The sequence below is a fragment of the Eucalyptus grandis genome, chromosome 7 (genome assembly GCF_016545825.1).
Source record: "Eucalyptus grandis isolate ANBG69807.140 chromosome 7, ASM1654582v1, whole genome shotgun sequence".
In the NCBI taxonomy this organism is placed as follows: Eukaryota; Viridiplantae; Streptophyta; class Magnoliopsida; order Myrtales; family Myrtaceae; genus Eucalyptus; species Eucalyptus grandis.
In genome coordinates, this window is record NC_052618.1 from 89083 (window position 1) to 116293 (window position 27211).

General features: G+C 42.0%; 3 protein-coding genes across 5 annotated transcripts; 2 read left to right on the forward strand and 1 right to left on the reverse strand.

Annotated features, from left to right (window-relative positions):
• Positions 1-789: 789 nt before the first annotated feature.
• LOC104452405 (LRR receptor-like serine/threonine-protein kinase ERECTA) lies at positions 790-4167 on the reverse strand. 3 transcript variants are annotated; one of them, XM_010066863.3, is made up of 7 exons: positions 3334-4167; positions 3014-3085; positions 2724-2792; positions 2574-2645; positions 2398-2453; positions 1985-2113; positions 790-1656 (listed from the first exon to the last, which is right to left on the reverse strand). In XM_010066863.3, the coding sequence occupies exons 1-7, from the start codon at positions 3378-3380 to the stop codon at positions 1568-1570; spliced, it is 534 nt and encodes a 177-aa protein (XP_010065165.2). In that variant the 5' UTR covers positions 3381-4167; the 3' UTR covers positions 790-1567. The 3 variants fall into 3 exon arrangements, 2 of the variants coding, with proteins under 2 accessions (XP_010065165.2, XP_010065164.2); XM_010066862.3 differs by having other exon boundaries at positions 2398-2471; XR_005553013.1 differs by having other exon boundaries at positions 790-2113; positions 2398-2645; positions 2724-3085; positions 3175-4167.
• Positions 4168-8846: 4679 nt separating this feature from the next.
• On the forward strand, positions 8847-10233 carry LOC104452415. Its single transcript, XM_010066881.3, has one exon. The coding sequence runs from the start codon at positions 9128-9130 to the stop codon at positions 10118-10120; it is 993 nt and encodes a 330-aa protein (XP_010065183.2). The 5' UTR covers positions 8847-9127; the 3' UTR covers positions 10121-10233.
• Positions 10234-23977: 13744 nt separating this feature from the next.
• Positions 23978-26526, forward strand: LOC104452413 (caffeic acid 3-O-methyltransferase). The gene is made up of 5 exons (XM_010066880.3): positions 23978-24138; positions 24488-25039; positions 25143-25453; positions 25720-25784; positions 26073-26526. Exons 2-5 carry the CDS (start codon positions 24624-24626, stop codon positions 26373-26375), a joined length of 1095 nt encoding a protein of 364 aa, XP_010065182.2. The 5' UTR covers positions 23978-24138; positions 24488-24623; the 3' UTR covers positions 26376-26526.
• The last annotated feature ends 685 nt before the right edge of the window (positions 26527-27211 follow it).

The window sequence follows — 27211 nt, forward strand, 5'->3', positions numbered from 1 at the left end:
GTTGATCGAGTGATAAGATTGGCAAAATTATATAATATTAGTGGATTCATATTTTCATAGAATTCCCAGTTCTTGCCTAGGAAATAGGAACCAACAACCAAAATGCACAATACCAGTTTCAATTTTTTTGGAATTGGTAATTGCAGGAACTTGGAACTAGACTAGTACCTTTGGCCAATTTGATCCAGCTGAAGCCATGCTCATCTCTAATTTTTATCCCGCCGTAAATTTTGTTTTTGTCCTAAAGTTTGAGGTTTTCTAGGAATTGACCCTAAACAAACGACTCATTTTTTTGTTTTTGGTTGAAACAAACAAACGACTAATTATAATAGGGTTTTTTGCTCATTCTTTTCGGATAATGAGAGAGAAAATTAAGCCCCAAATTGTATCTGCAAATTGGAAGGCAAGGGTTAGGGTTTCAATACGGATTTCGAGCGAATTTAAGGAAATCAAGCAAATCGCGAAGTTATCTTAGTTTTTTGAGTTTGTAAATTAGGCTTTCAAATCATACTTTATAATTTAAAAGAAACGTTGTTATACTAGCTCAAATCGATGATTTCAAAGCAATTCGAGTTTGTAAGTTAGGGTTTCAAATCAATAATTGCAAAGTTTATAATGTGGTGTCAAGAAGTTATTAAGAGCTTGGGGTAAGATTGGGGGTTATTCAAGGTTCAGCTATAATTTTTTATGGGCTATCACGGATTAGGATATAAATAATGTTTGGGTTATCTAATGGCCTTTTCGATGTATTTTTTTTTTCCCAATGGAAGTTCTACTTAGGACTGGGGATTGAAAAAAATTAAGGCTTCCCACAAAAGAGGTCAGCGGTTACTCATGCTTATTTTCTAGCAACAAATTTTTGTGATGATCTTATCTACATCCAAAATCACCTCATCAAGTGTGAAGGGTCCAACCCCACGATTACATGACAATGTTCATTGAATGACTGACGAGATTATTGCCCAATTACACTTCCACAACATTTAGAGGCTACAAAGAACTGCAAAATTTAAATGGATACCCCTTCTGTCACTCAAATTTCACCAGTCACATGACGAGGCAAGGTAATGCATCAAGCATGAACCCAGATTCCTCACGACCGCATGACGAATGGACGGCTGTTTCATTCCAAACTCATGAGGTGATCTTATGGATACCAATATTCAAGTCAGAAGAGATGGATATGAGAAGAGGAAGATATTGGTGCCAGACGGCTGCAAAGACACGTTTTTGGTGAGCTTTAATAGACTGCGAAGGCCTGCATCCATTGTACCTGATACCTAAGAGGCTCTTGAGCAGGACATCCAAGTCATTAAAAGAAACTTCACTCACCATGGAGAAGATCCCAGAGGCTGCCATTTTCCATGTAATCGTTAAAAAGAAGGTTGCCAGAAGGGGACAGAGAGTATCCTTGAAGGAGTTTGAGACAGAGCTTGAGACTGTCTCCAAGCACTGTGGATATTGAGAGTAGAGTCTCTTGATGGCGACCGGCTTGCAATTTTTAAGAACGTATTTGTATACTGTGCTTGAAGCCCCATAACCAATTATATACTTCTCACTTAAATTCTCAGTCATCCTCATGATATCCTCGTAGACATGTAGGGCGGGCCATGTTCATGTGTAGAATTACCAGCTTTGGTGGTGAATAGTAGACAGCTATTAAGCAACAACATAGGAGTTAAATGCAAGATTACAGGCTCAATGATTTCACTTCAGGCAAAAACTATCGCACAGGATTTTCAAAAAGAGCTCATTGTCTCAACCAAGAATCTCGTTTTGGTGATAATGCATGCTTGTTTATCGTAATAATGACACAATTCATGAGGCAAGGCAAACATATCAAGGTAATTCTGCTGATGGTAGAAGTACATTCCCTAAAGTAAAACTGATAAAGTTCACAGGCATGAGCTTTTAAAGTTCATTAAAGAAAACATCCCCATTCTTTCACACAATAAGCAAGTATGTTGCTCGAGATGCATGGTACCTGGTTTACCAAAGGATCCATCAACGAATGGGTTAGAATTCTGAGGTCGGCATGCTGCCACCAGAATCATGAGAAGGATAACAAGTGCACCAAGAGCAATTCCCAGTATGGCAGCTTTAGAAATTGTTACTGCAAATATGAATAGTAAAAATACACAAAATCACCTATGCAACCAGATATTATGTAAACATGCATCAGAAAGCTAAAATGAACCTATAACCCTAAAACACCACCTGGGATGGTTGGTCATTCTTCATATTTAAGGTCTCAGAAAAATAAATTTAGGTGAACAGAAGATGTAAAAAACCAAAATTTCCTCTTTTTCTTGAAATCTGAAGCACATATTGTTCTTTATGTTAAGGCACGTATTTGGCAAAGCAGCTACCACAAACACGCCTTTGATTCATGTTTACCTCGTTCAGTCAAGTGAGAATTGCCACAAGGAGAATTTAGCCAATAGCCACAGAGTCTAGGATTCCCAACAAAACTGCACCATCAATTATTGAACATTTGAAAAAAAAAAAACTGGCACGCAAGTGCATATGATCAGAATTACTCATTCATGAAGCTTAATATCTAGTTTGCTTGCCTGTCTTGTGAAAAGCGGGAGGAATTGTCATTCATGGGTATTTCCCCAACCAAGTTGTTGTACGATACATTTCTACAAAATCAAAGAAAATATAGTGCCATTATAATCTATGCAGCATTGGGGACAACATTGGGACAACAACAAACTTACAGAATAGTCAGACTAGGGGAGTTCATCAGTGAAATCACATCTCCAGATAAATTATTATGGTCCAGCCTCCTGTAAAGTTAAGCATAACATTATCCACATTTCATGTGTGAAAACAATACAATACCCAAACCTAATAAAGTTAACCAAGAAGTTACATCACAAGCCATCCAAGTATGAGGAGCTCAATTGTGATAATCAGTAATCACAGCCGACACCGACATGACAACACGACAAAAGGTGACATGAACCACTCAGAGCTACAATATCAACTAAGATTATAGGTTTTATACATATCCATGATGCTTCTCAGATTGCCAAACTCAGCAGGAATAAATCCTGTCAAGTGATTTCTGCTCAAATTCCTGCAAAGAGAAAACACTGAAGTCAGCACAAGATCAGATGATACCTCCCATCTCCATGTGACCGTTGTTTTCTAGTTTACGACACTCACAGCTTAAGATTGTTTGACGAAATATTCCTACACAGGAGCAATCAAAATGGCGGAAAAGGATTACATCACCAAAGAATCCCCATGGACTCTTCTAGCAATGAAAGAAGCACCGTGACGTGACAAACCATGATCGAAAGGAGTTCTAGTAATGTTACTTACAGTTTTGCCATATCTCTAGCCTCTGCAAAGAAGGGGGATGGTCCCATTCAGTTTGTTCCCATGCAAATTGTTGCACGATGACATTAAGAGTCAAGATATCAACTTTCCATAAGAAGGAAATTTAAATTATGATAACCTGCTTACAGAGATGGTCGGGACCCAACCACCACCGGTGGGGTTCTTGGGAGCGAGTGGCTCTTGACGGCAACGGCAGAGGTGGCCAAGCTCGAAGGGGACCGGCTGGATTTTGAGCGTACGCGATCGTCAAAGAGGCCGAGGCAGAAATGATCAAAGCTCGGGACCCAACCACGACCGGCGAGGCTCTTCGGAGCGAGTGGCTCCTCGCGACGACGGCGGAGGCGGCCGAGCTCGGAGGCGACCAGCGGGCTTTTGGGTGTTCGCGCTCACCGAAGAGGCCGAGGCGAAGATGGTTAGAGTTCGGGACCCACCCATGACCGGAAGGGTTCTTGGAGCGAGTGGCTCCCGAAGGCAACGGTAAAGGCAGCCAAGCTTGGAGGCGACTGGCAAAGGTGACCGAGCTCGGAGGTGACTAGTTGGCTTTTGGTGTATGCGATCGCCGAAGAGGCCGCGAAAACGGTCAGAGCTCGGGATCCAACCACGACCGGCGAGGCTCTTCGGAGTGAGTTTCTCCTGGCGGCGATGGCCGAGGCGGCCGAGTTCGGAGGCAACCGGTGGGCTTTTGGGTGTCCGCGCTCGCCGAAGAGGCCGAGACGGAGATGGCCAGAGTTCGGGACCCAGTCACGATTGGCAGGGTTCTTGGGAGCGAGTGGCTCTTGACGGCGACGGGAGAGGCAGCCAAGTTTGAAGCTCACCGGCGAGAGAGATGGCGTTGCAGCTTTTGTGGAGAAAAATGTAGAGACAAAAATTTCGAAAGAGAATGGGAGGGGAAGGGACGCACGCTTGCGTGCAAATGGGAGAATGGTGCAGAGTTGCAGGCCCCGGCTCCACGTGTCGACATGTGTCGAATCCTGATTGGGCGGGCACACGGTGACTTGGAGGCCCACCCAATATTTTCTAGAGAGACACGAGAAGACGGGGATCCAATTTTATATATAGAAATTCAGACACGTGGGAAGGAGGGATCCCCACACAGCGACCGGTCGACTGGTCAATCAGGCCGACACGTGCGAGAGGACTCGGGTTATGTCATGGCATCCGTCAGCTGATCTGTCTGGACTCGGCGAATGGGTTGAGGGGAGGGGCAGTAGCGGTAATTTAAATGGTCTCTTGTGACTCCTTGAAAGTTTCTCTCCCTGCCCTTTTGGCCCTTCGTGGAGTCAAACCCTCTTGGCAAAAGATATCGTGCCATGTTACCCCCCGCAATGAAATCCAAGACAGATATGTTATCCAATAAGGGTAATTCTAGCATGACGGTCTCACCGTCTCACGGTCAAAGAATTACCGTATTGGATGGAGAAATATCTGATAATAAGTTCTAATTTTGACATTTCAAGTGATTGTGTTTTAATTTTAAACCAAATCAATTTACATTTTAAATCTCTCAAGATTTAAAAATTCTCTTATTCACGAGTCCATGAACGACAAGTGCGGAATGTGTCAAGGAAATTTACTCATCTTGTTAGACATCTTGTATTCTCATATCATGTTGATACTAGTATACCCGGTCGCAAAATTTGAAATGAAATTACATTTACGTAGCAGAGTATGAGAATGTTTCGTTTCTCATTATATTTTGTTCTTTTGTTCCCCAAAACAAAAAAAAAAAATAAAGCTATTTGGTAATGCCAAGTTGTTTTTTATTCCTGGAATAGAAAGTTAGCCCTAATAGATTTGGAATAAAACGAGAAGCAAAAAAAAAAGTTACTTCTTGTTCTCGAGAATAATTTTTAAAAATAAGCTAATTTTCTTTTTTTTTTTCTTTCTTGCCGCGGCTACCATCAACCACCTGAGCCACCGCCCACCGCCACCACTACCGCCACCGTTGCCGGTCCGCCGACCACCATCGTCGTTCTTTGCCGCCACCGCCGGCCGCCGCCACCGTCACCGCCGCCACTATCGCCGTCACCGCCCAGGTCGCCACCACCACCACCGATTCTTGGTCCCCCAGCCGCCCGGTCGCCACTTGCCGTCGCCGCCGCCGCTGCCACTGTCGCCGGCCACCACCATTGCCGCCAAACGCCGTCACCACCATCGAATGCTGCCGTCGCCCGCCGCCGCCATTGCCGGTTGCTGCCACCGTCGCCGCCGCTTCCGCCACCGCCCGGCGGCGGTGCTCGCCGCTCGCGCCGCCGCCGACGGTATGGTGGCGTCGCCCGTCACCACCGCTACATGATCGGCGACCACCGACCGTCACCACCAACCACCGCCGCAAGTCCATCGGCGCCGACGACCACCGGAGGCCGATGGGCTTGCGGCAAAGTGGTCAACGGTGACGGTCGGTGGCCACGGCGGTCGTGTAGTGGCGGCGACGATTCATGAGTAAGAATAAAAAAAGAATAAATACAAAAAAATTGTTGCGTTACCAAACGTATTTCTATTTTTTTTTATTCCAAGAGTAGAAATCTTGTGTAGTTACCAAACGGGTTCTTTTACTCAAAAATTGTTCCCTTGAACAAAAATAGAAAAGAACTATTTCTAAAGAAGAAAAAAAAAAAAAACTCTTCCCCGGAATAAAAGCGTTGTCATGCGCAGTCTTACTATCATGGATCGATTGTTGTGATGATTAAAATATATTAGTTTTTAGCCAATGATCTCGTTCAAATTGGCCATATGAGCATATGTTAAAAGATCATCAAAACACAAATGGCTCTATATGACCTACCCACTAGACAGCAAAGAAGTCGAAAGAGGTGGATATTCTAGTTTTCTCCGGCGAATTTAATGGGGATGGTTTGATAACTTTCGGCGGCTTTACTACGAAGGTCAAACAACGCTGGAAGGTGGTGAGATTCGGACTATAAGGGCCTGCATGGTTGGCACTTATTTCTGTTCCCAGGAACAGAAATTTCTGTTTTTTGTTCCTGAACAAAAGGAACAGAAACGCGTTTGTGTGCGTTTCTGTTCTTTTTTGTTCTTTTGTTCCTCAGAACAAAAAAAGAAAAACAAAACAAAACACAAAAACTTGTTTCTTGTTTCAAACACAAATCGAAACACTTTGTTTTTTTTTCTTTTTTTCTTATTTTTTGTTCTTCTTTCTTTTGGCCGGTCCGCCGCCTCGGCCATGGCCGGCGACCGGCCGACGAGGGCGGCGGCCTCGCCAGCCACGGCGAGGCTCGCCGCCCCAGCGAGGCCGACGCTCGCGTCCCCGAGCGAGGCCGAGGCTCGCCGTAGCCGGGCGAGGGTCGGCCTCGCCATGGGCGAGCTCGAGCTCGCCCGGATCCGCGAGGCCGACCTCGCCCGGCGGCGGCGAGCCTCGGCCTCGCCGGATCTGGCGAGCTCGAGCTCGCCCGGCCATGGCGAGGCCGACCTCGCGCCCGGCCCGGGCGAGCTCGATCTCGCCCCGATCCGGCGAGGCCGAGCTCGCCCGCCGGCGAGCCTCGACCTCGCCCGCGGTGGCCGCGAGGCCGCGCCGCGCCGCCGCCGGGCGAGCTCGGCCTCGCCGGATCAAGGCGAGGCCGACCTCGCGCCGGCTCAGGCGAGCTCGATCTCGCCCGATCCGCCTCGAGCTCGCCCGGCCGGCGAGGCCGAGCTCGCCCGGCGGCGGCGAGCCTCGGCCTCGCCGCGGTGGCCGGCGAGGCCGCGCCTCGCCGCCGCTAGGCGAGCTCGGCCCTCGCCGGCCGTCGCCAAAAGAAGAAAAAAATGAAAAAGAAAAAAAGAAAAAAAGGAAAAATAAGAAAAAAAAATTAGAAAAAATAAAAGAAATAAAAAAATTATCCAAATTTACCAAACATGTTTCTATTTATTTTTTATTCCCCTAACAAGTTTACCAAACGCGTATTTTTGTTGAAAATTGTTAGAACAAATATTTTTTTCTATTTCTGCTTCCCAACAATTTTTAAACGTAAACACAACCAAACGCGCCCTAATCAATTGGCCACGGTTTTGCATGAAAATATCTAATATATTAAGTATTTTTGGTGATGACCAAAAAAAAAAAAAAAAGAGCATTTTTGGGGTTATGCAAGTATCAAATCACTCGTTCTAAAAAACCAATCAAATCTCAAAAGTCAACAAGGACGGGTCATAGTAGCTGTTGAAGTTGTCGAGCCCCACGATGCCGTCGCCGCGCTTCTTGAGGGCGAGGGAGACGTGGGTGCCCACGAATCCGGCGTTGCCGGTCACGAGGACGTAGAGCCCGTCGGGGCGGTGCACCTGGGCGGAGTCGCGGACGCGCTTCTCCCACTGGATGCCGCCCCACGAGGCGGTGAAGTAGCAGTTGCCGGAGTCGATGAAGCTCTGGAAGCTCAGGTACGAGGCGGTGAGGGCGACGAGGAAGAGGGCCCACAGGAAGAGGGTGCTGGTGGAGGCGAAGCAGTGGTGGAACTGGCAGTCACCGGATTGCCCATAAGTGGGGACCGTGATTTTTTATTTTTTTCCTTTTGGTCGATCTGATGACGTTTCCGTGTGCTTCTTGTCCGGCGATTCCGACTAGGGGATGAGCTCTTTAACGATCGGCGAGCGGCTGTGCGCGTTGGCGATACCGCTCCTCGGCTTACTCGAGGCCGTGTTCGTGAACATCTCGCTCTGCTTCGACTCCGACCGTCCTCAGAGGCACTCCTACAGCCTCGACGAACTCTCCCGCATCGCAAAGAACACGCCATCTCTCTCTCTCTCTCCATCCGTTCCTGTTCTGTCGTTGTATGACGGATTAGCCGGAATGATTTACGTGTCGTCGTCGCGGTTAACCGATAAAAACCAAACCAAACAAAAAAATTTCGATTTTTAATAAAAACCGAATCGAATGAAAACCGAACCGAAAAATTTGGTTTTTTCGGTTCTGGTTCAGTTCGATTTTCAGTTCGGTTACTACATCCCTATTTGGAGCTTCTTCAATCAATCGTAAAGATTGCATAGGACCTTGGGCTAATTTAGGACCTTGGGCTAATTTACTAGTATCCTCCATTAAGATTGTCTGCCCTTTCTTACCGGAGATAATATCAGCGAGGCTACTTTTTCTTGCTGTATCTGTGAACCCCAGGGAGTTAATCTGAAGCTTTTTCCTTGATTTTTATTTTAACAATTCTCTTCTTCAACGACGTCAACCCTTTCGTCGGCCAATAAGGCCACCTCTCTTCCAAGAGCAACTCTCCCTTCTCTTGGTTCCGCATAATCATTTCCTTGAGAAAAATAATTTGTCAATAGATTAGTCACTTCACTATGTAATCCATTAACATGTGTATTAAATGAAGGCGAAGATATAGCCTTAGTAGCAATTCTATGAATTTTTGAAATCATAAAGGATAATTAAAAGATAATATTATAAATAAAGGTTATCTGATCCTACATTTATCAAATAGATGAAAATTTGTGTTTTTATTTGGTGCATTTGAAAGTTCGTGCTAAAATTGTCACAACAATAAAGGTATGTGTTTATATTTGACCTAATATCTTAAAAAACCTCCAATCTTGATTTTTATCCTAATTTTACATTTTCTCTTATAATTGGGACTAGAATTAGAGTTGGGGTTTTTTTATGAAAAAAAGAAAAGAAAAGAAAAGAGGGGCCGCTACTTTATATTGCTTTTCCTTATAAATAAGAGGGGCCGGCCCAACAGGCTCTGAAGGAGCAGCGGCTAGCAAAAAGATAAGCCTCAGCCTCACCCTGTCTATCTTATCTCATATTCTATTGGATCCTGCAAGCTGCGGCAGAGCAATGCTGCATTCAGTTCCGGCGCATAAATCTGTGATTTCAGGGTTTGGTCGGTCGAATGGGCAAATCTCCCTTCTTGAATCATGGTCGACCAAATCTCAGACCCGTTTCCCAATCAGGTGCTCCATTACTTCCTCCGGTTGGAGCGGGAGGGGTGGATTCAAGAGGCGCGTGGTCGTCCAAGGAACCCATCCAAATTCGGACCAGGAAGAGGAAGACCAAGAAGAGTTTCGAGTAATGACAGCAACGAGGAGCCAGTACAACGACATTGTCATAGTGGACACTGGAAGATCCCGGTTCCTGTTGTTGGACTCCACCCACAACGTTCACAGCATGGTGAACAAAGGAGAGGACAAATGGAGTAGTTCCTACTGGGACGAGTTTGCAAGCCTGCCAGCCATAGTCCCCGAAGGCCCCATCGCCATCTTTGGATTAGGGGGCGGGACTGCTGCTCATCTGATGCTGCATCTGTGGCCTTGGTTGCAGATTGAAGGGTGGGAGATTGACGAGGTTCTGATTGACAAGGTCAGAGAGTATATGGGGCTCTCTGATTTGGAAAAGCCTAATCGAGCAGGTGGGATGCTCATCGTTCACATTGGCGATGTCCTTTCTCCTGTGGTAAAGGATGATGGAGGATATTACTCAGGGATAGCAGTCGACTTGTTCACGGGAGGCAGGGTGTTGCCGCAGTTGCAGGAGGTCGAGACTTGGGTGGAGTTCAAGGAGAGGTTGATGCCCAGTGGCCGCATCATGGTGAACTGTGGGGGAATTGATGACACCGATCCCACAGGAATCACTAGAAAGTGGGAGCTGAATTCCACAATCAAGGCAATGTTGAGTGCATTCCCAGGAGAGTTGAGCTGGAGAAGAACTGCACAGGCAGAAGGCGAAAACTATCTAGCCCTCACCGGACCTCTGCCTGATCTTGATTTGTGGTCTTCCAGAGTCCCCGGTCGTTTGAGCAAGAATGTCAGAGAATGGAGGCCTTGCATTTGACTTATCTTGCCCGAACAAAATTGACCTGTAAATAGCCCTCATTTCATGATATGTTTGAGACGTGCAGGAACCGTGTTCTATCCATATTACTAAAGAGATCATTTGCATCTGCATCTCCTCTCTTCATTCAACTTCATCTTTATTCGAATGTACCATCCATCAGCCAGGTAATGGTACTGGATGCCTCCTCCACTTCTCATGCTAGATTCTACAAGGGTATGATTAGACTTCACAGCGGTCCACAGCAATGTTTCGTTCTGAATGGTCTTCCCGCAAACTTATCCCCACTATATGCGGATGTGTATTCCAATTTTTGACAGCAAATCATTTAGTTCTGCTATATAAGCAATGCTTATCAAACCTATACGAGTCAAGACTTTGTCCTTACAATATCCACAAAAGGAAATGAGGAAGGGCATATTTCTGGTATAAAAGAACAAGAAAGGGGACCTTCTGGACGTGATTCCAAAAGGGAACCGACTTGATGACGAACGCCTTGAACGTGAGAATCCAATGGGTGAGTACGTGAAAGTTTTATAGAACCCATCACGCATTAATGAATGGAAACTCGGGATAATTTCAGGAATCATGTTTGAGACCTCCTATTTTAATACCCATTAGACTACACTTTGTTCTCAACATGAGATTTTTTGCACCGTAGTTATGTCAGGGTTCGCACCTGCGCTGTGTGCATAATCCACTTATTCGGATCTACAGGTGATTAGTTGGGGCTATGGAAGTACCCTCTGAAGTCCTTCGGATCTAACGCCACTACTCGCTAAGCATTAATTCAATGGAGATTTTGCCAAAAAGGTCTTAAGAAAATCAAGCAATTATACGAAGAAAAGAGGAAGAGAATTTGGAAGCAACATGTGTATCCCAGTCAATCAAACAATCATCAAGAGCCTGCCTTTCACCTTAAGAACAATTTTAACCCACTTTTCAAAAGTCTAAAAAAAGCACAGCGTTCTACCCCGCACGATAATTTTGGCATCTGTCAAACTCCGTCGAGAATCACTGTTTTTCAAATCTTAATGGCTTAAATCGTGGAAATTTGCTACTAGCATCAATTTCGCTTTGTTGCACGTTCGATAAGAAAACACTTTAGATGAATAATTAAACGTTGTTGGATTTTGGGTTTTATTTCCAGTTAAAAACAAACTCTATCTCCTCCCTCCCCACCTCAATTTCAGCTGAACCATCACCGGCATGACACTGACCATCATCGCTTCCGGACACGTTCACTTGCCATCGTCGCTAGCTGGGACAGCATTCGCCATGCCCAGTCGCAACAATAAGGCCGCTGATGGAGCCACCAACGATCGCTGTCATGGCCATATCACCACAACCACTCACATCTTTCTCCCGCATATCTGTCTATAGAAGAAATTTTGTGCCTTAATTCATGTTCTATAAGAAAATTGTCCGAAATATCTAATGTTTATTGTACTTTAACCAATTTACTTTTAAATATTTTAAAAATTTCGATTGAGTCGTAAATACTTTCACATTTTGTTAATTGAGTTCATTCGGACAATTTTAGATGGGAATTGCTAATATAGATGCCGATCATTCTACGTGACACGACCTATTGAGGTCAAAAATATGTAATGACTCTTATTATACTTTCTTGTGATAGTTGCTCAGTCCCAGGTTGTGGTGTTTCCTAACTACTTATTGATTTAAGGTTTTGTTCATCTTACCGACATTTCGTGTGATGGACGTTGAGAAACAAGGTGCAATTCGCACCAATACTGAACTTTGACATAACGAACATGGTCCCCTCCTATGGTTAAGGATGATCACACTAAATTAAATACATCATATGGAACAATGGTACCAATTAAGAAGAATTTTACTTTTCAACACGAATGTAAGATATGGGTCCAACCCAACAGGCCTTATCCAATTGTATTCCCCATGAATTTTAATTCACCAAGTTCACCATGAGAAGATTTTTTAATTTATAAGATCAAAAGTATAAGGAATTTGTAATAGATAATTTGTTGTATGGGCAATGTTAAGGAAGACAATGCTTTTTATTTTGGATGGAATTTCTCAAGGATTACGACTGTGATATTTTTGACCACCCTAGGAAAACCAACAAGGTGGCTGATGCTCTTAGTCGGAAATCAACTATCGCACAAGTGATGGTATGAGAATGCAGTCTTCTTGAAGGAATTCAAGATTTGGAATACAAATTTGACATAAATTAGCTTTCTAATCTTTTGGCTACCCTTATAATTGAATTGGAAGTGTAGTCAAAGATTAAAGCATTACAACAAGACGACCATGAACTTCAAAAAATTCGAGAAGGAGTTTCAAAAAAGAAAAAGCTAGATTTTTAAGTGACTAAAGATGGAGTATTGAAATTCCATAGACGATTGTGCATACTCAACAATGCAAAACTAAAGAAAGAAATCCTATCAAATGCTCACCGAAGTAACTATAACATACATCTAGGTAGCATAGAGATGTGATGGAATCTCATATAATAATATTGGTGGAATGGCATGAAGGTTGATAGCGCCAAATATGTCGCCAAATGTTTAACGTGTCAACAAGTAAAGACAAAGCATTGCAAGCCTGGTGGATTACTTCAACCTCTAGAAATCCCATAATGGAAATGGGAACACATCACAATGGGCTTTGTCATGGGACTTTCAAGGTGCCAAAGAGGCCATGATTCTATTTGGGTAATAGTCGACAGGCTGACTAAGTCAACTCATTTCTTGGCAGTACAAAAGGATTTCTTATTGGAAGAATACACAAGGCTTTATGTCTAATAGATAATTTGATTTCACGGAGTGCTAGTGACAATTATTTTGGATAGAGACCCCAAGTTTACTGTCACATTTTGGAAAAGTCTTCATATGGCTATGGGAGTGAAACTTCAGGATAACATAGCTTATTATCCACAGACAGATGGCCAATCTAACAAGACAATCCAAATGCTCAAAGACATGCTACGAGTGTGTGTGCTTGATTTTAAAGGAGGTTGGGAAGAATAGCTACATCTCATTGAATTAGCCTACAACAATAGCTACCAGTGGAGAAATGGGATGACACCACTCGAAGAGTTATACGGACAAGCTTGCAGAACTCTAGTTCGTTGGGATGAGGTCGAGGAAAGAAGGATCCTGGCTTAGAGTTAGTCTAGATGTTAGCAGATGCAATGAAAGTGATTAGAGAAATACTTAGAATTGCCCAAAGCCGCTAGAAAAACTATGCAAATAGACAATGCAGTCCTTTAGAATTTCAAGTTGGTGATCACTTCTTTCTTAAAGTGTCACCTATGAGATGCATGTTGCATTTCGACAAGAAAGGAGAGCTAAGTTCGAAGTACGTAGGACCTTTCAAGATCTTAGAAGAATAAGGAATTTAGTTTACAGGTTAGCACTTCCGCCCAGACTTGCTCAGGTGCATGACATGTTCCATGTATCTATGTTAAAAAAGTATGAGCCAGATCTGGCACAAGTGCTAAACTCTGAAGAGATAGAAATGAACGACATAGTGTTGTATGTTGAAAAGCTTATGTGGATTGCAGATAGAAAAGAGCAAGAGCTGTAGAATAAAACCATTCCTTAGTTAAGGTTATTAGGAACAGCATGGGAAAGTTAGGAATCGATGAGGCTTCGATATCGGCATCTATTTAAGGAATCAGGTATGTCTTTGAATTTCAAGGATGGAATTTCTTTTAGAGGGAAAGAGTTGTGACATCATCAACTCGAACCCCTAACTAGACCACGAGGAAAGGACTAAAGATTGGTACATCAGTAACGAGTATAAGTTGTGACTTAATGCTAGTAATTGTTCACGAGCCGACTAGATGATTAAGGGCAAGGCAACTCAAGAACAAGGTTGCGATAGATCGTAGTGATTGATTGTGAAAGGACCATTCCACCATAAGGATTGTTATGGACAATCACGTGCCATCATGAGTTAGTTAATGGATGGGTATAGATCGATTCAACTCAAGTATATACCGGTCGCGGGTGACAGCACGATCAATGTACTGTTTGTGAATGACCTTAATCTGATCTCAAACAACCATGAGTCAGGGCAAGTTGATTGATCCTACTTGATTATATGGCAACTAAAGATTATTCATGGATGGACCAATCTCAAAAGAAAGTCCTATGTAAAACCTTGAACAGGCGTTGAACTCAGTTCAAGTTTGACCCCGCGAGTTTTGCCAATGCCGCCCATATTCACGTAGGTCACATTAATGCTATTCTCCATTGAAACTTAGCCATGAACCTCAGTCCGATTGTGAGTGTCGATTGTAGATGCTATCAAGACATTCCTATTCAATTGAATTAATTTTAGTGAACCGGTGAGTAGATTAATCGGAGAAATGCACTAATTTGAAGACATAAACTTTAGTAGACCTAGAGGTCAAACCAATTTAGCCTATTAAGATTTAAATTGAGATGAGACAAATTTTGGGAGACCATTCAAAGGGTGTAGGTGCCACTTCGGTGTAGACAAGGGTGAATGGACCATTTTACCCTTATTGAACCTAGCCAATAATTGAGAAGTCGAGAAGAAATCTTGGCCCTTGAACTTGGATGACGATCTTGGCAAAGATGGAGGATTACATCTTGTCCTCCAAGTTTGAAGCCATCATGAAGAGAGAGCAATAATGCATGGTGTATTTAATGTGATTGACTCATTTCTCTCTCTCTCTCTCTCTCTCTCTCTCTCTTTTTTGGTTGAGTGGACTCTCTCAAGAAAACAACTCTAACTCCCCTTTCAGCCGAGACCCTCCTCTCTCTCTCTTTTTCCCTTTCTTTTTCCTCCCTTTCTCTCGCTTGTTCGCTGCCCATTGCCCGCCTAGTTGATGCTCATTGCTCGTCTTGCCACTACATGCCTGTCTACTCATCCGTCAAGTTGTTGTTGTCGCCATCCTCATACCGCTGCTATGTTGCCGTCCTCTAGCCCCCATCGATCGCCTCTCATCTCATCACGGTTGTCATAAGTAGATTTGTTAAATGTTGGCTAGGCTATTGCATTACGTAAGTCGGATTTAGATCCGTTTGTAGAGTTGTTAAACCCATCCTAAGTTGAACAAACTTATGTGACTAATTTTGTATGGTTTGCTCATGATTTACTTGGACTATAAGGCTCGAGAATGAGTGAGGAGTGAGCATGATTCATGGACATAATTTGTTTAAGCTTAGATTATTGCTTGGGCTAAGAGATTTACTGTGATTATTGCTTGTGGACCATTTATTATTGTTACTTAGGTTTAATCCTCATGTTTGATTGTCTTGGTTGGTTGTATATGGTTATGTGATGTGGTTTATTGTATGTTATGACTATCGTGATTGAGTCGTCCATCTATGTTGTTAGGAGATTTGATATTTAAGCATTATGGTTGCAATATGGATGTGGTCTTTGCATGTAGAAGTCCATAAGTCATAGTCAATCCTTGAGTTGAAATCGAACCTCTGAATCTAGTACAATGTTGGTTCTTGGGTCACTCTTTTAGTTTGGCAATATTGAAGCGTATCGTTCTGTCACAACCCCAACTCCATCTCTAGGGTCATGAGCAACAAGAGTTATTTTCGCGACGTCCTAGACTCGTCGCCATCTAGATTCTTTTTATCTTGTTATTATGCACATGTGAAAACGTGAACAAATAACTCCCTGGACAAACAACAACTGGAAGACTGGGACATACATCACACAGAACATATTGATTTATGTTATAACAGTACTTTTATAAGCCCTTTCTCTATGAGCCCTCTTTTCTTTTTACATCACAATACAAATTTTCCACATAGGCCAAGGGAAATCTTATCTCCTCTAGCGTGATTGCCGCTCCCAAAACTAACGTAAGAATTCCATGCCTACAAGACCGAAAGATGAGGGGTGAGTTTTGGGGAAACTTGGTAAGTAAAATTCCTAGTTCTCTACTAGTAAAGCATCTCATCATCAAAATCTAACAAGTACAGAACTCGCAAACAATGTCGATGGCAGATCAATCACAAGTCTATTGCCACCTCTCGACTATCTATATGTGATCCAATTTTAACTAACCAAATAAGTCATTTCACCAAACAAGTTTATCAACGGCACATAGTAACATGTTCAATATGTTAATTGACTGTATAAACGGTTCTTCCCATACTTTTAGGAGCTTCCAGCTGTAGATTGGGCATCCGGCCTTAGGCTAGGCATCCCATACTCTCAGGGGTTTCTTGGCTCAACTAGGGCATCCAACTATCAAGCTAGGTATCCTATACTTTTAGAGGCTTCCTGGCTCAACCAAGGCATCCGGCCATCAAGCCAAGCATCCTATACTTTCAAGGGCTTCCTAGCTCAACCAAGGCATCCCATTCAATGAACGAGGTATCACCGCCAATGCTATGAGACGACAGACGCTTTTTCCTCTTTAAGTGCACACACATAAATGCATTACACAAGTCGGTTCTTATCTTTTCTCTTAGCCAACACATGTATGGCCCAAAAGCGTGCCCATTCGTTTATGTGCCATGAGTTCTTGCGCTACACTATTTATGCCGATTCAAGGCCTTATGATTTGGATGACCTTGCCTTGTGATGAACTCAATCCAAGCGAACCTCGGCTTCATTCCCGAACGTACATGACACAAGCATACGACCAAACACAATTGCAAGTAAAACCAAACAAAAGACATCACACACCACCCATGGCTTGACGGATGAGCACTTAGCTAGCCTCAACAATGAAATCTACCTTCCAAGGAGAGAAAAAGGAACCTTACTTACCTTGGCAAAATTGAGAACTAACCTAGATAGCTTGGTGGGTTGAGGATGCAAGGCCGAGAGAAATGACATGCAAGAAAGGAGCAAGAGGAGAAGTGAACTAAAGATCGGAGAGAGTGGATGAGGGTGGTTCTCCTATTTATAAGCCAAGCTTCATTAATGACCCTAACTTATTCTTCAAGGAAAATCCTATCGTCATGATTACCAAATCTTCTCATTGCCACCTAATTTAGCGAGTCATACCTTCATTTAAGGACTAGCCTCCAAGGAACACATGGTACTTATTCTCCAAGTCACTCCTAGTTGGTCCACCTAAGCTTGTGAGTCACCATTTCATCATTACTTGGCCTAACTTAATCTCCAAGGAAAATCTTATGCAATAATGATCAAATCCTCAAATGACCACCTAAGCTAGTGGTTCATTCCTTCATTTAATACTTAAGATATGGCCATCACAAGTCTTGGATTTTTGGCACATTTTTCATTGTTTTTTTTTTTTTTTTTTGCTCATTAAGCCAAGGATTCTAGAACCTTCCATGGTATGGCTCACTTAAGCCAACTTGCTATCTAAGTTTCTTCTCTTTAACACACTAAGGTCCAAAAGTATTTAATGCATTCTTATCTTCAAGCCAAGAAATCTCTAGATTAGCTTGCTCCTCAAGTTAGGCATGCAGCCCTTTCCCTTCCAAGTTGGGCATGTGACCATCTTATCCCGGGGTGAAAGACAGTTTCGAGCAATTTCCAAAATCGTCATCATTACCTTATCAAACGGGCTTGAAAAATTATAAAATCTTGATATGTTATAGAAAATACCTCAAAAACCATTTTTCGTGAGGGAACTTAGCCAAATTTGTGCTGTGCCAAGAGCAGTAATTCAATAAACACAACCCAAAAATTCATCCCGTTGGTTTTATATCAAATCAAATCAACCACGGGTCGAACTCATGAAACTCCTAAAGGCTTCCCGTTGGTTTTATAGAGGATTAAGAGACAACCATTGGACATTATTTAATCAAATTCCTTATTTATCATTAAACCCTAAATTTTGGATAAGTGAAATTGGGCTGGAAATTAGAAGCCAAAATGGGGCCCACGAATTTGGAAAGGCCAAGGCCCAATGGGCCACATTCCCTTTAAATTTTGTCCACAAGGGCCCAAATAGATGGAAATTATAGTTTTGCCCTTTAAGGCCCATTAAGTTTGTTTAGGCCTAAATTGGATTAATTAAGCCCAAGCCCAAGGACAAGCCGTTTAAGACAAATGGGCCATTTTGGACTTGGTCCATGTGCGTGAATAGTAACCTACGTGAGTAGTGCCCGTGAATAGTAACCTAGCATCTAGAAGGCTTTGACTTTTGTGGCAAGAAGGAGGGATAGGATTTATTCTTGCTCCCAAGTTGGAATGGAGGGCCAAGATGTGTTCTTGCTCCCCAAGTTAGGACAATATGTCAAGGAGCATTAAATGTCCAACTACTTCCCCAAGTTTTCCTCTTTTTCCATCATTTCTCACTTTCTCTCTCTACCCCTTATTTGGATGAATTTCCTCCATCACTCTCCCTCATCTCATACCCATTTCTCTATTTTTTTCCCTTTGGTTGTGGTGGCCGTGAGCCACCATCCACCGTTCAACTCGCCGGGCTACCCTTGCCGCGAGATCTCGTCGTGCCGTCATTCCCATGTGTTGGCCGTGAGTCCCAAGCCATTGCTAGACCCTTCTCAAGTCATGTGCTACTGTTCCTTGGCTGTTCTAGCCTTATCGTGGGTTATTGACCGCCAATCTACCACCACCATGCCTTGTGGAGCCTTACCAAGAGCCGCCACCATGCCATGAGCCTTGCCGCCACTTGCCGTGGCCTAGTTTTGGAAGTGAGTAGCTTCCTAACCCTTGATTAGGGTAGTAATTGCGCTAAGGAGTAGAGTTAGGATTGGTTAATGGTTAGTGTTGATTAGATTAGGTGATAAGTGGATTAAAGTGATAAGTAGTGGTGATAAGCTATCACAATAGGTGATAATTGGATGGGTTAGGTTATCACGATAAGTGATGGTTATATGTGATAAGCTATCACAATAGGCTATCATTAGATGTGATAAGTTATTTGGAAAATCTCAAATAAGGGCCTGAAGTGGGTTCATTTTCTCAAAAAAGAACCCAAAGTGGACATTGTATCAAATAAGAACCCAAAGTGGCTAATTTTGTCTCAAATAAAGACCCAAACCTTCAATCTTATTTACAGCTTGGGGTAGTTTTGTCCAAGAACATTTTTTCTTTAATTTTTTTTTCTTTCTTTCTTCATCTTCCTCACACCTCCTCCTTCAGTCTACATTGCCTCCTTCTTCAACACCATAATCAGGCCCCTACCAGCGACCTCGTGAGCTTCATGTCATCACGTAGTTGGTCCTCGTGACAAGAAGTCGGATTTGAGTTATTTGCTACTGGCCACCTTCACGGATGCTAAAATCCTCAATTCCTCAAGATGCATCAAATCTCAACTCGCTTGTGCTCAACCTAAAGCTCATATTGACCTCCATCTAACGACGACAATGTTGGATTTTCTATTAGGGGTAGCGGTCGATGAGGTCGAGAGCTCGAATAGGACTTGTCAATGGCGGCAATGGGGCAACGAAGTACAACAATTTCTACAGTTAATGATGTCAGATATGACTAATGATCAATCTCAAGATAGGGTATTGATTGAGGAGAAGAGCTGTGTCGATGAGAATGGCAAGAGTGTGAGTGGGTGTCTCCAGACTAGGGATTATTAAAAGGAGCCATTGGCATTGCAAAGGGAAAGGGGGATCTTTGAAAGATTGAATTTACGTAAGAGAGGCAAACCCAAATTTGAAATTGATGAGGCAAACTCTTGCTGAGGTTGAAATAGTCGCCAGCTGCAACAACATTGTTTTTTGGCATGAAATTGTTGATCGTCAAGTGTTAATTGAATAAAGGCATAAGTTAGTCAAACAAGACGATCTGGCAATGCTTGGATATTGCTACTCTGTTGTTGGCAAGCAGGATCGAAAACAACACAAAAAATTGCAGTTGCTGGGTTAGCAGAAGGCCTGGAATAAGTGGAGTTTGATGCACTCTCGAGGCAAGAGAAATACGTCACCAAAGGGATTAGTTGCATAGCTGGGGAGTTGGATAAGAAGTTGAGTCTCAGCAAAAGCAGATTCATATTATGGCTTTGAGATCAGAATTTGCGATGAATGCTGGAATAAAAAGAACTTATTTTTGAAGGCTCACTTCGGCTTTGTGGAATTGTCTACAAACCATTTTGAGGAGCGAAATTTAAAATTTTCAACGAGTTAGACTACATTGTAATGGCTCGTGTTAAAGAAAACCCAATCTTGGTCATACAACGAGATGACACAGAGCGATGGAGGGACTGATAATGGAGGTGATGTAGAGAGTGAGAAAGATGAAGAAAGAAAAAAGAAGAAAGAGAGACAAAAAATAAACAACAATGTTCTTGGACAAAAGTACCCCTGGCCGTGAATGAAATTAGAAGTTCAGGTCCTTAATTGAGAGTAAGTTAGCCACTATGGGCCCTTATTTGAGACAATGTTCACTTTAGATCCTTTTTTGAGAAAATGGTTCCACTTCAGCTCCTTATTTGAGATTTTCCCTAAGTTATTGTAATAGGCTATCGTTAGAAGTGATAAGTTATCGTAATGGGCTATTGTTAGATGTGATAACCTATGGTGGGTGGCACGAAAGCTGATTCTCACGGGAAGGCAACGGACAACTCAAGTTTTTGGAGAAAGGTCAGTTGGAGCAGAAACAGGATGGAAGGAAAACAGGGGAGAGAGAGGTCGGTCGAGAGAGGGCCGAAGGAGGGGAGAGAGAGAGTGATGGGAGAGCTGTTGCACTCCTCATTAAGGCCCATAAAGCATGGCCCAAGTCCCCATGCAAGATGACCTCATCTTCTATCTCTTCTCTTGCCTTATCCACATGCTTTTAGGGGCAAAATGGTCATTTCCACCTTGCACAAATTCCCAATCTACCCTTGGGCCGAAAATTATGGGCGGGCCTAAGAAATGGGCTTGGAAATAAATAGGAATGGGCTTGGGAATTGATTGGGCCCAAATGGACTAAAGATTGGACAATGGGCTTGGAAGATAAAAAGGTGGGTTGGCCCTAATGGGCTCACTTGCTTGCCTTAGGCCTACTATGGTGGCTGTCCCACCTTGGGCCTAAGGCCCACACAGGCTTTGCTCGGCCCACGTCCTCTCAGGCTCAATTCCTCGAATCGTAAGTCCTTTTTCCCCACACTCGACTTGCCTGGCACTGCTGACTAACGAAGTAGCTTCATCCAAAGTTCGTCCTAAATGTTCATAATAATTCGAAGTCCAATCTTGAGTTCTCATACCATGTCAATTTTGCCCTAATGCCATTTTGGGTACAACTTAGATTGACAGGCGGCTTTGAGGATTCACGCATAACCGACTTGTGCTAAACCACGTTCAAGACATCTCAACACATGGACGTCCTTAAGTACCTAAAATAGCGGAGGATAGATTCTTATTTTAAAGTACATGATTACCGAGGATCAACCTAGGGTCATTCATGGGCTCGATAATAGTAAACGGAATCACCCGTCATTCCATTACGTTATGTCCATGAATCGACTTTTAGTCATCCTTGAAATCAGCCTGCCTAACTACATGATTGTCCTCATGCAAGTCTCACAATCAAGTCGTTTTCCCAAGTCAAGTTCTTTCGTCGTACGAGTTTGGTCTTCATTAGCATTTTCCCTCAAGGTCAGCATATCTCAGGAGTGATCTATTCCGAGTGAGATCAACCAACAATGCATTGACGAAATTCACATTCATTCATCCCTCAGAGAGCTTGAATTTGAGCATGTCACAATAAAGATTGGGAAAATGTCATTATTCTTTCAAAAATTTTGAAATAGTTTTATGATGCCACCACTCAAATGTCAAAGAGTTTATATATTACTTCGAATGATTATTTTGAGGGGATAGTTTTTGTATAAATATTTGAAAGATGTGAGTAATGCTATGGATCCTAAGCTTAGAATTATGAATATGAAGATAAAGGAGAAGTTTGATAAATATTATGAGAGTTTGGATAAAGTAAATATGATGGTTTTGATTGTAGTGGCGTTAGATCCTACAAAAAAGTTGTAGTATGTGAAGTATTGTTATGAGCAAATTTATGATGATGAAGTTGATGAGATGCACGATAAGGTGAAATACATGTTGGAGCATTTGTATACATTTTATGAGCAATATTTTCTTGATCATGATAACTAATATTTGGGTGGTCAAACTATGACTATTGGAAGTAGCATTGCTTTCAATACCGCCAGAAATGATGGAAACGACAAGATTAACATCAAAGCTTGGTGAAAAAAACTTTTTCCATCAAAAGAAAAGAGGGCGTGATAACAACAAATCAGATCTTGAACAGTATCTTGAAGAGGATTCTGAAGATATTCTTGATTTTGACATTTTTGATGTGGTGGAAGAGTATTGGTTCGAAGTATAAAATTCTATCATTGATAGCTCGGAATGTTTTATCTATTCCTATAACTACTGTTACTTCAAAGTCAACTTTTAGTACTTTGGGCTGCGTTCTTTATGGTTTTAGAAGTTCTTTGACTCCTAGAGTGGTAGAAGCTTTAATTTGTACTTAAGACTGGTTGAGAGCTACTCCCGTGCCTATTTATGTTGAAAAGTGCCTTGAGAATGTCAAAAAGTTTGAATTAGGTGAGCTTAAATCATGCATATTTCTTTTTACTTATTAATTCTTTTGTATATCTAATGAATGAATTCTTTTTTTTTTTTTTTTAGATATGGATTGTCTTACTGAGGAGATTACAATCAATAAATAGAGTTTGCATGTTGAAGTTGAATGACTGTAAATGGTGAGAAGTTCCATCAATGACACTAATAGTAATTTCAATTTAAAAATTTTGTTAAGTATTAATTATGTGTGTTGTTTGTTTTGTTTTTAGGTGTTCAGAAGCTAAAGCGATCATCTAAGAGTTAACAAGAAGTGAAGTTGTATATTCATGGCTTATCTTAAGTATTTTGAACTTATTGTGGTTTAATTATATTTCACTAGTAATTTTCAGTTGTACTTTGCTTTTTAGTTTGTGTAAAATGGAAGAAGTTTTTGAAGAGTAATATTGCAGTTGCTATCATGATTTGCTTGTCAAGTGATATGAAGCTTCGTTATTGGTTGATTAGACTTTGCTTGATTAAATGCAAGAACTGATTTTGTAGATAATATTACAAGTATTAATGATAGATGATTATAGGAACAGATGCCTAGAAAACAGTTTTTGGCCTAGAATTCTTTTCTCTTAAACTTCTTATCTCATCCCATTTCTCCGAACGGAAGAATGATTCAAAGACAAATCAAAAGTTAGAAAATTATAGCATGGTTTAGCGATGGAAACACTTTATCTCTATTAACAATCCTGATCGTTTTTATAGTTTGTTGTTTTTAGCAAGTGTGAAATTTTTATAGTTACCTTATCTTAAATTTATGTTGAATATGTACTTATGTTTATAGTTTGGTTGCTCAACGCCATATTATTGATTGATATGTAATTTAAATTAATAGGTTTGTCCATTTAGAGAATACAAAAAATGAAATAAAAATATTATCAGTTAGTCTCGAGTTAACCTTACAATTGGATCGAATCCATATGATCAGTCCGGTTCTCGATCTCGGACTCAATTAGGTCAGTCTTCAGTTTCAAAAATTAGAGGCTAACATTGTGCGGATTGGCTTTGAATTAGACGCTGAACCAGCATTAAAGGAACACTTTCCTTTAACATGGACACACGGAAGACACCGGGGCGCTAGACAGCTTCAGCGGTAATGCGAGTCTTTAATAATCGGCACCTAGCCTGAAAATTCGGTGGACGAGAATCGGAATGTCCTAGAACGTGCGGCATTAAATGAAGAAGGCCTTTTGTTTATTAATTGACTTGACTTATGCTCCATCTACGTGGCTTTCTCCCCTCCCCTTCTTTTGTCTTTGTTAATAATTGAAGAGAGGATGGCCCTGTGCAAGAACGGCTATAGTTTTCTTTCCCTCATTCATGCATGCAAATGCATGTACATAGAGGCAGATAAATTTGGTGGACGTGGATGCTGATTGTGGGCACCTGTTCTGCCATTTAATGAGTTCGTATTTCTGTCTTGTTTCTCCTATAAAAGGAGGACCACAAAAGAGGACCGAGGTAGAGCAAGAAGAGAGAAGACTCGTGAGCCTTCCCGGAGACAAGGTAGAAGCTCTCGACAGAGGGAGATTTTCTCGTTGTGATTACACATAGTCATTTAGCCAGTTAAATTTTTATGGGTAGAATTTATTTAATAACTTGAGTGAGGTTTTATTTGAAAATTCTGAGGAGTTAGATATTGTGTGAGTTATTAAGCGTAATTGGGAGTTATAAAACACCAAGAGGGTATTTAAGTACTCAAGTAATTGCAATCTTTATTGTATCGTTTGTTTTAATAGTAGGGATTCTGTATTATTCTCTTTGTGGATGTAGGTTTCAATATTCTAATCGAATCATAAAAATCCAGTATCCATTTCCCCTCCTTTATTCTAATTAATTTTAACCATTTTGCTAGGCCATCTTACTTCGCAACAAATTGCGTCCGCACTCCTTTCTCAAGAAACCTAGTCATTCAAGAAGCAGAGCATTGCAACTGCAAACAGCCAAAGCCCAAACTCGTACAGAAGGAGAGAGAGAGAGAGAATAGAAGCATGAGCGCATGCACGAACCAAGCAATCACGACGGCCAGTGAAGATGAAGAGTTCTTGTTCGCCATGGAAATGAATGCTCTGATAGCACTCCCCTTGGTCTTGAAGGCCACCATCGAACTGGGGATCCTCGAAATACTGGCCGAGTGTGGGCCTATGGCTCCACTTTCGCCTGCTCAGATTGCCTCCCGTCTCTCCGCAAAGAACCCGGAAGCCCCCGTAACCCTTGACCGGATCCTCCGGTTTCTCGCCAGCTACTCCATCCTCTCTTGCACTCTCGCCCAAGACACAGAAGGCAACCCCCTGAGGCTTTACGGTTTGGGACCCAAAAGCAAACACTTCGTCAGAGCCCATGGCACTGCCACTTTTGCTGCCCCCTTGATGCTTATGCTTACCGACAATATCGTCACTTCTAGCTGGTTTTTGCTTCTTCCTTCCTTCCTTTCTGCTGTGTTGAATTGGCCATGTCCTCCATCACATGCGCCGTAAGTATATCTTGATTATACCGTGCATGACTTACAGGTACTGCTTAAAAGAAGAGATTATGGAAGGAGGAGACACCTTCAAACTTGCCAATGGACTGCATGTTTTTGAGTACACTAACAAAGACAGGAAATTTAATGAGATATTCAACAATGCAATGCAAGCCCCGACAAACATGTACATGAGTAAAATTGTGGAATCTTATCAAGGCTTCAACAACGTCAAGACGGTGGTCGATGTAGGTGGTGGCATGGGTGCAAGCCTTAGGATTTTGCTATCCAAGTACCCCCACATTCATGGCATAAACTTTGATCTACCTCATGTGGTCAAAGAGGCTCCTCCTTATCCTGGTAAAGTTTATTTATTTTTCCCCTTCTGCTCCATCTTCTTTTCTAAAAAATATCTCTCATAGGGATGAACTTTATTAAGGAAAGTTTGATTATGTCGCTAAGTTATTCATATCATACCCTTAACACAATTGTTCGAGTGAGTCATCGCAAATCGAACACAATTCATACTGTACAAAATCGGCTTCCATATAGAGATAGAGAATGAACTCTTTGGATAAAGCTGAGGTGTTTGAGGATGGATTGAATCACTTATCTTTTGATGACAGGCATAGAACATGTGGGAGGGGACATGACAAACTACATTCCTAAAGCGGACGTCATTATCATGAAGGTTATTCCTGTGTTCAAAATTTCCTTATTAGACACTATCAAGCTCTTCGCATGATAATATGATTATTTCCATATATTGCGGTTTGTCGGTTTAATAATGGCTACACAGCTCGTGTAACCCTTATCTACACATCCCTTATCCATCACTACTGCATCGGATGGTTAATTACTTGCTAAAAATAAAACTACTCATATCAATAACGTTATAAGTGGAATGCGTAAAGAAATGTTAAACAACCTGGATGCTTAATATGTATCCAAAACTAACTGATCACCCGTCGTTTTGTAGTGGATAATTCACGGTGCAGATGACAAGTTATGCGTCAAGCTACTCAAAAACTGCTGGGAGGCATTGCCAGAGAAGGGCAAGGTCGTGATCGTGGACGCTGTCCTTCCAGAGTATCCCGAAACAGATATCATCACGAGGAACGCCCTCCTAGCGGACATGTCCGTGCTGAATATCACTCCCAGCGGAAAGGATCGGACAGAGAGAGAATTTGAGGTCCTGGCACGTGCATCCGGCTTCGATGCTCCGAAACTTGTGTGTCGAGCTTACAACATGTGGGTAGTCGAGTTACACAAAAGGATGTGATCTCTTCTCATCATAAGCATGTATTGAGCTTTCCCTAGGGAATTCTCTGTATGTTCGTGTTGGGTTTGGACACTTGAGCCAGACCCTTAACCTTGTGTGCCATCGTAAGGAATAAATTAGTGCTGATGGAAAAATAATTTCATGCTTTACCTGAACGGTCCCCAATGTCCTATAATCATTCTTTTTTGGGAAAATTCAAAAGTCCATTTCACCCTTATATACGAAATGTCGTGCAAAAAACCATTAATGTCATTACCCTTCAAATAAGAAGAAGAAACTAATTAAAGATAATTATCTTTAAAAGGGCCAAGTACCCAAAAAATAAAAAGCCCATGCGCATCCTTTCACATCAAGAACAATTCTATTCACTTTTCGAAAGTCTTAAAAAAGCACAGTTTTCGGCATCTGTCAAATTGCAGCGAGTCCGTCAAAACATGGGGAGCTCACCTAACACAAAATATGGGTTGAATTGAGTCCGTCAAATAAAGTCCGATAACATGGGTTTGGATAGATTTTAAGTTCAATCCATATAAAAATTATGGGAATTGATCAAGTAACGGCACCGTTACTCTTTCAATGGTGACAGTGGCATGTGCACCGCTAATTCTTTTACTTATTTCTTCAGAAAATTCGAAAAATAATTTGTCACTTGGGACTTGCTCCACTTCCACCCTTATTTTGTCACTTGTAATTTGATTTTTCTTTTTGTTTGTTTGACATCAAAATAAAGAGAGATCAATTAATTTCTTTTCTAACTTAGAGAAATTTGAAAGTTTGCAAATCAAAAATATTATATTTGCGCTTGTTATTTAATTTTCATCTTACATGAGTTTTCT

What these genes read in the sequence shown, in the direction of transcription:
- LOC104452405 (XM_010066862.3), bottom strand. Translation starts at nt 3,380, where the DNA reads ATGGGACCATCCCCCTTCTTTGCAGAGGCTAGAGATATGGCAAAACT. An exon ending in TCCCGCTTTTCACAAGACAG is followed by an intron (nt 2,472 to 2,573) that starts GCAAGCAAACTA and finishes TTGATGGTGCAG; the next exon opens with TTTTGTTGGGAATCCTAGAC. An exon ending in TGGATCCTTTGGTAAACCAG is followed by an intron (nt 1,657 to 1,984) that starts GTACCATGCATC and finishes GTTGCTTAATAG; the next exon opens with CTGTCTACTATTCACCACCA.
- LOC104452415 (XM_010066881.3), top strand. Translation starts at nt 9,128, where the DNA reads ATGCTGCATTCAGTTCCGGCGCATAAATCTGTGATTTCAGGGTTTGGT.
- LOC104452413 (XM_010066880.3), top strand. Translation starts at nt 24,624, where the DNA reads ATGAGCGCATGCACGAACCAAGCAATCACGACGGCCAGTGAAGATGAA. An exon ending in AATATCGTCACTTCTAGCTG is followed by an intron (nt 25,040 to 25,142) that starts GTTTTTGCTTCT and finishes CATGACTTACAG; the next exon opens with GTACTGCTTAAAAGAAGAGA. An exon ending in CGGACGTCATTATCATGAAG is followed by an intron (nt 25,785 to 26,072) that starts GTTATTCCTGTG and finishes GTCGTTTTGTAG; the next exon opens with TGGATAATTCACGGTGCAGA.